Genomic DNA, 11,815 nt, shown 5'->3' with positions numbered 1-11,815 from the left:
ATGCTGTGCAGGGACATCTCCTCTTTTGGTCTTCTTGGTGCGGCCATATCTTCTTGGAAGCTAGAGTAGAAAGGTTAGGGTTAGAGTAAAAAGGAAAGAGATCAAAGATGATGTGCAGACTAGGGTTTTACGGGGGAGCCTTGAAGATGAAAGAGATGGAGCTCCGAGAAGGGAGGGAGATTAAAATGGAGGAGAAAGTTCAAATTAGTTTTTGGGGGGAAAACTAACTTTTTTGGGGAATCTCAAAACTCTTTCTTATTTTTCGGGTATATCTAGCCATGAAAAATGGTGGGACCGCATCTACTCTGATCCCATACTTTTTGAAAGGGACAAATGTAATTATAAGTGCTGAAAGCCTAGTTTCTCTCTCTACAGCCTAGTCTCTTCCCTATATTCAATGTAGACCAAATGTGCACAAGCCTCTATTCCTATTGGTCCGCTACTAATTACTTTCATTAGCAAACGGCCCAAAATATTTTCAAATGCCTCGTAAGGGAAGGGGACCCACGCTGCCCCCAAATTTGTAGAGCGAAGTTTGCGACGTTCAGTAAACGGTCGAGTCTTACACTCCCACTTTTTTCTGGCCTCTAACTTGTAAACCTATAAAAGCAGGTAACCTTTTATAAAAATTCCCAAAAAACTTGCGCCAAACATTCAACACCAAAGACATGGAAGAAAGGATCTTCTCTACCTTCGCGCTAGAACCATCTGGAGTAGCTTGTCTATGGGAGTACCTTGTCTATTATTGAAGAAGCAACTACTCAACTCACTCTTCAATCAACCTGTGTCTACAGCCTCCTCATAATTATGTAAGTGCCATCACACACACACAACTTCCACTATTCATCATGTTCACAGATTATTTGCACTTATCCACTATTATGATTAAATTGTGGTGTCATGCATATTGCAAATTGAACTGAATTTTTGAATTATGGAAACGAGCAATCGAGTACCTTGTTTGTTAAAGAAGCAACTACTCAACTCCCTCTTCAATCAACCTGCTTTTACAGCCTCCTCATAATTATGTAAGTGCCATCACACACACACAACTTCCACTACTCTCATCATGCTCATAGATTACTTGCACGTATCCACTATTATGATTGAACTATGGCGTCATGCATATTGCAAATTGAACTGAATTTTTGAAATTATGGAGACGCGAAATCGAGTACAAGTACTTCTTGCAACTATTCCAATAGTAGTTACAGCCACCTTGAAATTGTGGGGTGAAATAATGAATGTTAACAGGGCAAGAGAAGAGCACACTGATTTGGAAGACGATGAGACAACACAATCAGTCATCACGTACTTACCGCTCGTTTGGGCTTCTTCGGCGGTTGGTTTTGTCGACACCTCGAAAAATGACTTCAAGATGACAGGCTTGCCATGTCTGCATTGGTACATCAAACCACGTTCAACCATTGATTGTTGGTGGAACCATTTCGTGTTCCATGCATCCATGGACGATGAGCGCTCACATGAGATGTTCTACCTTCCTATCAATATCTTCACTACCTTAGTCGACATTGTTTGAGATGATTTGCACAAGGGGACATTCTAGAGTCTCTAGGCAGGTTTCTTAGCCGAAGGTGGACAGTGGAAAAGAAAGTGGGGGTGGCTATCATGCTTCTCGCCATCAAGCAACAGCGAGCAACACGTTGCAAACACATTTGGATGTGGTATATCTACAATCTCTAGGTTTTTTCGTCAATTTGTTGAGGCGCTTCTCCCAAAAGTTGACAACTTGATGAGATGGCCTTCAAATGATCGAGAGCTGCTAGAAGTGAAGAATGGACTTCTTTCACTTCATGGCCTTCCAAACTATTGCGGTGTGATTGATTGCACACACATACGCATGGATTTGCCAAAAAATGAAAAAAAGGAGGACTGGCACGACAAAAATGATAATTACTCCATGATAATGCAAGGCATTGTCGACTCTAAAATGAAGTTTCAAGAGGTCAATATAGGGTGGCCTAGTTCAAGTAACGATAAGCGTGTGCTTAGAAACAACGCCCACCCTACAGGAAATGTCAAGGTGGGGAGTACTTGTGTGGTGCCCCATTCAGCTACCTTGGCCTCTCCATTCATTCGCGAATATATTGTTGGTGATGGGGGGTACCCATTGCTTCCATGGTTGATGATACCTTTTCAAAGGTAGCAAGCTGACTAGTAATCTACAAAAGAAGTACAAATTCTTGCAATCTTCCACAAGAATCATTGCGGAGAGAGCATTTGGCTACTTGAAGGAGATGTGAAAATATTTGGGTGGCACCATAAAGTGCCCCCGCACTTGCAAACCTTGCCGTCTGTTCTATATGCATGTTGCATTTTGCACAACATGCTCTTGGATGTTAGAGAAGAGAGTCTAGAAGTCTAGGCCGATGGGGCGAGGCAAATGATCCTACCGCTAACCCAATCAATGCTAGAGAACCCGAATTGGATGGAAAAATCAACCTGAGGGGGAGGTAGGCTGCTCCACGCTTATGGAGTAACTGGACCTACAGGGGGTTCATGATTAGGTTGTGCGATTACTTGTGTGTTATGTTCCCTCCTCGAGTAGTCTATGCATGTGCCGACATGTAAATGTTGTAACTAGGATTCTAGATCGTTCTCACCATTTGTAGCTGGCATATAAGTGTGCATCCGTATGTACCAAAAACCAAATCAGACTGATGTAATAGTGTCCAGTTTGAGTTTTAGGAATTATTTGTACGTGTTTTCTTACATGCGTTCAATGCTGTGAGCTATAGTGTGAGTACACTTGCTACTATTGGTTGCTGTGAAATAAAGTACAGTTGAAACAAGTGAAATATATCATTAAAAGAATACACACATTCAAAGAACCCAAACCACATATGTTGTATGAACCCAAATGACACATGAAATAGTTTCCATACACACACACTCCACATGTTGTATGCATCGATCATACACGGGTGATCATCCAGGTGGTGAAGAGGCATTCCGTGTATTGTATTCAATCCATCACCCCAAGGGATTTCATAGGCTAATGGTCATCAATATCCAATGCTTTCCTTGAAGGCATCATGTGAGATCAAATCACTAGCCACATTTGCCCAAGCAATAGAGAATCACACAACTTCAACATAAGCTTGTGGAGGTCCTAACCTTTGTACTGCGATTGGCTCTCCACATGAGAGATTTAATATAACTGGGTTGCACAATCTTTGCATCATCACAGTCTTTTGGATTACGTGGATCTATCTTAGGAGCAGACTCTACAACACTAATTTCATCCTCGAACCTACACAACCGTAATGTTTCAAATACTACTGCTTGAAGAAAAAGTCTCAATTTGTCGCTTGAGTTGTTGTAATGTACAAGTCACAAGACCAGACAATATAAATTACTGCACACAATTTCATCTCACACACCATGGTTGCAATGTTAGTGATTTGCATCAATGAAGGTAATAATGGCATCCGTCTACAATTTTTGCATGACACAATAGACAATGATCTTTGTTATTCTGATCAAGCACTATTCTTTTAATTACTTTTTAGCATGCTTGAACCAGAACCCTGAACCAGAACCCAACCAGTGTATGCTCTAGATCTAACCAACTTCCAAACATATGTGACCACCAATCGGCAATCATGCCAAATATCACTGCATAGCCAACAAGACCTTGGATCTATGAGTCAAATAGAAAGGCTCAGATAAAAATACCATCCAACACACAATGCTTGCTTAGTAAAATATTCATTCATCTCGGAGGAATACAATTGTAATTTTGTACACCGAGAATAATCGAACAAATGTAGATGAACAAAGAGAAGACACATCAAACTTAGGCTTGGTATTATAAAATAGACCCAAGAAGAATTTGTATTCAAAGTAATGTCATAACAAACTACAATCGTAAATATTTGTATTCAGAGGAAACTAGCCACTCCGTCTCAAACTTCTATTCTGAAGGAGTGATATGTGGGGTTAGTCTGGTGGTATGGGACATTAGATTCATTTCATCTACTTACACCAGACACATTTATGTCTTCTATCTTCTACCATCTTATGTTTGTACTACGTGGAATGCGCCTTTGTGGTATGGGACACGTAGACTCGTTTCGCATATGTTCATTTGATTGATTTGTTGCATATATGCATTATGTGTTGATCAAGTTTTTCCCAAGTGGTTTTTCTGCGTCTATCCCAACCTCATCCAATCTTGCTTTCAAACACATGCCAGTTGATATGACACAACTGAGGACAATTGCTATCCCAGGCAGGAGGGATATTACGGCTTGTCCATCTGTTCCCCTTGTGGTTAATTAGGGGATGCCTAATTACCACTATGTTCGTCGCATGTCACTAGGGTGATTCAGAATATTGCATGTGTAGGACATATGAACTTAGGGATGGCTAGAACTAAGTGTTAGATTTAATGCTTATGTGATGCTGTGTAATTTTAGCAGGTGTTGCTAATGTGTAATGTGTTTGAATGGCAAACGTGTAGGTTGGTGAGATTGATGAGCCTTGTGTTCATAAGTCGATATGGCATCAACATGATGGCGGTGATTTGGCACGAGCAATTACTAGGAAGGTTTTCTTTAGTATTTTGGCTTTGGTGGGATAACCAATGATTTTGGTATTTTGGTCGTGGTATTAACTTTGAGATATTTTTATATTTTGTTAGCCGCTCACTTTTGTTATACATGGGCATGGACCTATTAATTTGGTTGCACGTGTACTAGTCCTTGGGGGTTTATATGTATTTTCTCTTAGTGATTTGGATATAAAGGATTTATTTGAGCTTTTGGGTAAAAGAAACTCCTATTTTATGTAAAGGGTAAGCCCATGCAAGAGTGTGCAACTATTTTTGGCATGTGGGCTAAATACCCAAGAAGCTGGAGGATGCAGACTTTTCTTGGGGGAGGGAGATTGCACCCAATATTGTGTTGAAGGTTATGTTTACTCTATCTCATGTTTTTATTTTATTTTATGCTCAATTTTGTTAATTTGGTTCAATTCTATGATTTAATTCATGATGTTCATGTCACGTGTTTTGAATTATTCTTCAAAAAATATTTGAGGTCCCGTGTCAAACATTATTTTTTCCTTCTAACATGAAGTGGATTTCTAGGTTTAAGACACTTGGATATCAAATATCCAATACATGCACATTTTTGCACTTTCTAGTCCTCTTTGTGTGATGTTGAATTGGATGGATACAAATAAATATCATTCTACACACGCGCGCATGCGCGTGCACACACACACACACACACACACACACATAGAGAGAGAGAGAGAGAAAGAGAGAGAGAGAGAGAGAGAGAGAGAGAGAGAGAGAGAGAGAGAGAGAGAGAGAGAGAGAGAGAGAGAGAGGCGCCACATTGATCTAAATCAAACAACTTTTGTAAACATTAAAGGTAGAAATTATGACAATTCCTTAGTACTGTAAAAAAAAGTTAAAGATTAAGCTTCTAGAAACTAATGGTTGGTGATTATTCATTTTGTACTATGACAAGATTAGAGATTGATCTTCTTTTAAAGCTAGAAGCTAATGTTGATGATTATGATGACTAGTATCTAACCTTGATGATAGTTAAATAATGATCAAAGACATCTGTAAGGAGATGTAGATAATCATTATATGAAAATAGGCATAAGAAAGCATCAAAGTAATGTTAGCCACAATATTTAGTTGTTTTAAAAACCAAGCAATGATGCGGAAAATTTGTATCGATACATGAAACATTCATGATAATAAAACAATCACAAAATTTAGTAGTGCAAGTGACAAGGATTCATCCATTTTTGAACATGTATATAAAATAGTCATCATAATAAAACAATCATAAAAATTTACTTGTAAAAATGAGCATCCTTTTGTAAGTAACTTGTTTAACAAAGGGGAAAAACTTGTAAAAATGAGCATCCTTTTGTAGGTAACTTGTTTAACAAAGGGGAAAAACGAGTTGTCTTCTGCAAAGTAAGAAGGAAGCAACAAATGGTGTAGTTGGACATGATAGATGTGACATGAAAAAAAGTGAGTGAGATCAAGTCACATTATGGTTTTTTTTTTTTGGTGAAACACAGTGAATACAGAATGGAGAAGTTGAACAATGTTTTTCGGGGGCATTGTTAAGATGTCAAGAGAACATAAAAGACCTTTGGTAAAAATAACGGTGACATGATGAGCTCTAAAACTCATTTGCAAAATCGGTTAAATTGTATGCTCTTTAATTTGTGGTGATATAGTTTCTGGACTCCACGAGAAGGTGAAAGGGTCGTTAGGAGTTAATCATCTACATACTTACATGTTGATGAGACATCTAGAGTAGAGAATCTACCAATGTAAGGGGTTTACATATACAGGTAGGCAGATTGAGTGTTGCATGTTTAGGTGAAGAAATCTTTTGTGGTTGGAAACCATTGAAAAAGAATAACAAGATATCAATTGTGGGACTCCAACAAACAAGTGTGGACAAGGTATAAGGGATGAGCAAAGGTTGAGATACCCACAAAAGAGCTTCATGGCAAAAGGCATTCATGAGAGGATTTTGTCCACCCAGGAGCATGAGCCCAAATGTCATTAGATCATTAGCTTGGCCCGGACAACAGATCCTATAAGTGTGTAAAGCCCACTGGCGGCGCACAACATTTGGCCCTAGTGCCGTAAGCGTGTAAAAAAGGGTCCATTTTGCCTTGGTATTATTAACAATTAGAATTAGCCCATCTTGTTCTTCCATCAGAAAGATGGTGGATGTTGTGCAGTTCGTTAATCTACCTCATGACAATACTCGGAGGATAGCTTATATGGAGCTGGGTTGTGTGGATGGAACTGCAAAAAGATCTCTAATTGCAATACATGGATTATCGTCATGCCGACTATGTGCAATGCCAGGTACAGAATTAAAATGATCCCTACGGTTCTAATCAATCTTGCTTTTTCGTTAATCTCCTGTTAATCCTTGCCTTAGGGATCTCCGAGCAAACATTAAAGGAGTTTGGGGTGCGGCTAATTGCAATAGACAGGCCTGGCTACGGCCAAAGCGATCCACATAAAAAGCAAACATTCTATTCAGCCGTGAAGGACATAGAGGCTGTGATAGATGCCTTGGATTTGGGCAAGAAGGTATGGCTGCTGGGCTTTTCTCTGGGCGGGGCGTTCTGTTGGGCGGCGGCCCGTTACATACCAGAACGCATTGCAGGCATGGCACTATGGTCTCCTGTGGGCAACTTCAGATGGAAGGTAATTAGAGGAGGATACCATAATAGCCCAAAAGCAAATTGATTAAAATTGGTAAAAGCTATAGTGCAGCTAAGGTGCTGTGTTGTTATGTAAGGGCATTTCGAGAAGAGAGAGGGAGGCTATGCTGGCCTCCTACACGAAGACGGAGAGAGCCTTGTCGGCAGTTGCGAGGTGGTTGCCGTTCGGTGCGTTCCGGTGGTATGCCAAGCGGTTGAGCAAAGAGTTCCTCAAAGGGCCAAAGCTGTCCAAAGCCGGCTTGTCGGCTGAAGATTGGGAGTGCCTGCAACGGCCGGGCGTAGGCGAGGAAATGGCCCGGTGTGCTATTATTGCAAACACCACAGATGCAGCTGTTACTCTGCTCTCTTCTCTTCTCTTCTCTTCTCTTCTCTTACAAAAGCTAGGCAAATTGTGGGTTTACACACTCCCAAAAAAAAGGGGAAAATCCCCAAAACAAAGAGAGAGACTGAAAGAAAAAAGAAAAAAGAGGGGAATCTTCCCTGCCCATGCTCATACATGGGAAGTCTCCCCCGTCCGTCTTCTCGCCTATCCCTGCTCATAGATGGGAAGTCTCCTCCATCTACGAGCATTCGAGTAGGGATAGGCGAGAAGATGAACAGGAGATTCCCTGCCCATGCTCATAGATGGAGGAGACTCCCCATCTATGAGCAGGGATAGGTGAGAAGATGAACGGGGCAGACTTCCCATCTTCCCTGCCCATGCTTATAGATGGGAAGTCTCACGTCCATCGTCTCGCCCGTCTATGCTCATAGATGGGAAGTCTCCCCTGTTCATCTATGAGCATGGGCGGCCCCGGCCATGCTCATGCTCATAGATGGGAAGTCTCCCCTGTCTATCTTCTTGCCTGCCCTAAATTTTGGGACACATCAGTAAACCCATGCCCTGAATTTTAGGGCACATCTATAAACCCCCCCATTTGTGAATTAGTGCATGTGAATGTAAGCATCAACAATGGTAAATGAATAAATCTGATGGACATTGGGCGGTGAATGGGGTGAATGAAAAACCATGCTCATTGGGTCATTGTGATTGCAAAATTATGGACATTTCTGGGGCATTTTGAAACGTGGAAACATGCGACCAGCCATTTTTCATTATTGTGCTTAGCATGGGTAACGAATGGGGAGTTATATCCAATGGGGCGACTAGCAATTCTCAGGGTTTGGGAGCAAAGAGTAGGTTCTTTTCCTGCATTGTTCATGTCAAGATTGTGAGTGCCTAGTGCCAATGTTTTAATGTCTTTTCTTCATGTGTTAATTCATGGTCAGTTAAAAGCTGTTGATGTGTTATGTTTGGGGTAGCTGGCGAGGCAGAGTGCATGTTTTCAACTCTACTAGCTAGGATAAAGAACAGGTAGCTCTTAGTTTGTCTGGAGAGTTCCATTATTATGCATTGATTGGAAGCAAACTTCTGATGTGTGTAGGTATGCTCAAGAGGCGGTGAAGTTTTTCAAAGGATTTGGAGTTGCCAAGGACCTGGAATTGATGAGTGGTAATTGGGGATTTCAGATCAAGGAAGTGGGTGAAGTGTTGCAACATGCAAAGGTGCATATATGGCAGGGTGATAGAGATAAGTTAGTGCCGTTGAGGATGCAACAATGGGTGCAACAGCAACTTCCAACCATTGTCTCCCTTCATGAGCTCCAAGGTGAGGGCCACTTATCATGGGTGTGTTTCAATGACCATGCCTATCGAGTAACACTCTCCACGATCTTTGAAGAAAAAGAAGAAGAAAGAGAAGACATGAATTTGACAAAAGGGTTGCCTCAAGAATGAAAGTGTTAAAATGCCCCTTTCCAATTGGGCATGCCGCACCCTTGTATGATGATAATTTCTCAAGGGTTATTTATTGAAAAATAAGTTTACAGTTTTGCTTACTTATAAATGTAAATATCGATTGTATCTATTACATATTAACTATGGACAACCAAGGTACAAGAAGAGGAGAGAAAAGAGAAATCCTGGATTTGTTAAAAATAAGAGAAAAAAATCTCTTCGATTGATCCTTTGTATCCTGGCTTCCATTCATGCGTTAAACTGGACATGACAATGGGCATGTGGCTGGCCGTCTAGTTACGACGTTAAGACACGTGCAACCCTTCTCACCTGTGTGTTTACAAGTGATTTAAATGTTTCATTCAACAAATTACTTTCCAAAGATTGATACTTCATCGAGGGGGCATCTTGGCAACCTCCTCTCTCTACAAAATTTCACGACAAACTGATTCAAAGGTGATGGATGACTCAGTTCACTGCCCTCTGGCTCATAGCTAATTGGTGTATTTACAGCTTTACTTTTTGCGGTTCCTTGTCAAACCATTGAAAGTACTTTCTTTCTTTTTTTCATGAGAGATTTGGGTTTTTTACACCAAGAATTGTTTATAGGTCCTCTTTAAGAAGATTAATATTCCTAATAAAGGATACAAGTTCACCTTCTTTCTGCATCACTTTGCATTCTTCTTTGGATACCTCTTGGAGCAAAGTTCCTCATTGGCTAGCATTTTTTTCCTAAAACAATCTTTGTCCGCTTCCTGGACTTGTCAGATTCCTGAACCAGTTTCTGTGCTTGACATAGTTGTAAAGCCGTCTCAATTCCCTCTGTCATCTGCATAGATAAACTTTCCCTCAGTCCCAACACAATGTTGAGGCATGATCTGGCAAAAACACATCCAAACAGCCCAGAGATATTCAGCTCGTATTAAATTCCAAAGTACAGTCGATATGCGATTGGCTTCTCCCAATAGTAGCCAATTCTAGCTTAGTTCTTGTGGATGAGATAGATGAATGCAGTAGTGTAGGAATTTAACAGATTCCCTGTTAAACTATAGGTGATGAAGAGATGGCTAATGGTCTCTTCATACTTTTTTGCATTGCGCGCACAACCCACTTTAAGTGCTCTAGAGTTTGTCCAAAGGGCCTAAAATAGGATTAGCCAGAGGAGGCATGATTTTTTTGGGGGGGGGGGGGGGAGATGATGGGGATCATATAACTATTTGGGTCTGTTTCACATGATGGAACCCTTGCCTAGACACTAGACAAGTGGAAGAAGGCATGGCGACAGGGACCGTAAGGTTTGCTCAAGAAAAAACACAGTCTTAGTCAAAAAACGGAGAAAAGCAAAAAGTGAAACTAGGTTGAGTGCGAGCCAAGAGTACCATTGGCAAGTGGAGACTAAGCCAGACGAAAAACCAGAAAGCTGCAGGGCAAAAAAGCGAGGCCTTGAAGTTAGAAAAGCAAAGCTCAAGAACTTTGACAAAAGTTGAAGAATATTTTAATGTCAAAGTTGAAGAATATTTTATAATTAAAAAGCAAAGAGTAAAAGGAAAAAGCAAAAGCATGGATAAACTTTTGGCAAAAAAAAAGTTCTCTTCAAGTATAAAAAGTCTTGAACCTCTTTTGTAGCCCTAGGGAACAAAATATTTGAACTTTCATCAAAGCTTGAAGAACCCATCATCAAGATCATGGAAGTGTGCGAGAGGATCATCATCGTCGCCATCAACGCCATCATTGCGTATCGCTCCTGTCTATGCCAGTGTGTCGCCAGCCGTTTGGCTGCTTGTGTTACCTGCATGCTGCCACCATTGGGCTGGTCCAGGTGCCGTTTATCGTCACCAACAGTTGTTGTTTCCTGGGCGCTTGATCTACCGGCGCTTGTTGCCCACTGCCACCTGCGCCACTAACCTCTGCTGCCTACGACCAACCACCAGCTGCGCCACCCCTGCCCCGCTAGCGCCAACCAGTGTCGCTGCTCATGCCGCCAACGCCGCCCTGATTCAGCTGCCTGCGCCAGCTTCAGCCAGCGCTGCCAGCATTAGCCGCCTGTTGCTCAGCCTGACAGAGCCGCCAAAGCCATCGTTGCCAACAGTGTCGCACCGCCTTCTGATCTTTGTTTGGCTGCCCCTCCTCCCTACCTGCCCAGCGTTTCTTCCAGAAGAGCCACTCTTTGCAGCCAGCGTTGCCTGCCTACCATCCAAAGCTGTTTCCCCTGAACTATTGTGTTGCCCGTGGGGATTGATCTGGTTTATACACCTTTGTGTCCTCTTTCAGAGTTGTTTCTACTCCGGAGGAGGCGCTGAACATCATACAATTCGTCATCTTTATACATCTCCTGTGTACCTTGTATGTGAGCTTGGATTTAGATCTAGACTTGGATTGTGAGCTTGGATTTAGATCTAGACTTGGATTGGGATCTGGATTTGGATATCGGATTTCGTACGAGCCTGTAGGTCATCCCCATGGTGTGCCCCTCTCTCTATCTTCTCTCTCTATGTTTATATCTCTTGGATACGTGGTAGAATCTGTCATGGCATGCCCCACTGGGCTTACAGTGGTATCAGAGTAGGATTTCTTTTGAAGAAGCTTTCTTGGGTGACAGAGCCATGTCGAGAGAAGAGAGAAACCAAGGACCTAATGAAGGGAACAACTATGAGGACGATCTAGGACTCCAGGATGGGAACCAGGGCCGTCGATCCATTACATGAGACTGTGGTCATGTCCTCAGCACAGTACCAAGACTTTCAATAGTTCAAACGATTTCTCAAAGATGAATAATTACTTGCTTGGAGAGCTA

General features: G+C 41.6%; 1 protein-coding gene across 1 annotated transcript; it reads left to right on the top strand.

The window, feature by feature from the left end:
- Nucleotides 1-6,668: 6,668 nt before the first annotated feature.
- On the top strand, nucleotides 6,669-9,391 carry LOC147615497 (uncharacterized). The gene is made up of 4 exons (XM_086779598.1): nucleotides 6,669-6,880; nucleotides 6,957-7,228; nucleotides 7,323-7,543; nucleotides 8,670-9,391. Exons 1-4 carry the CDS (start codon nucleotides 6,733-6,735, stop codon nucleotides 9,019-9,021), a joined length of 993 nt encoding a protein of 330 aa, XP_086635724.1. The 5' UTR covers nucleotides 6,669-6,732; the 3' UTR covers nucleotides 9,022-9,391.
- Nucleotides 9,392-11,815: the final 2,424 nt, after the last annotated feature.

This window comes from Cibotium barometz, chromosome 40 (assembly GCF_041138505.1).
Source record: "Cibotium barometz isolate CiBa-2024 chromosome 40, ASM4113850v1, whole genome shotgun sequence".
NCBI lineage: Eukaryota > Viridiplantae > Streptophyta > Polypodiopsida > Cyatheales > Cibotiaceae > Cibotium > Cibotium barometz.
This window is presented reverse-complemented; position numbering and strand designations above follow the sequence as displayed.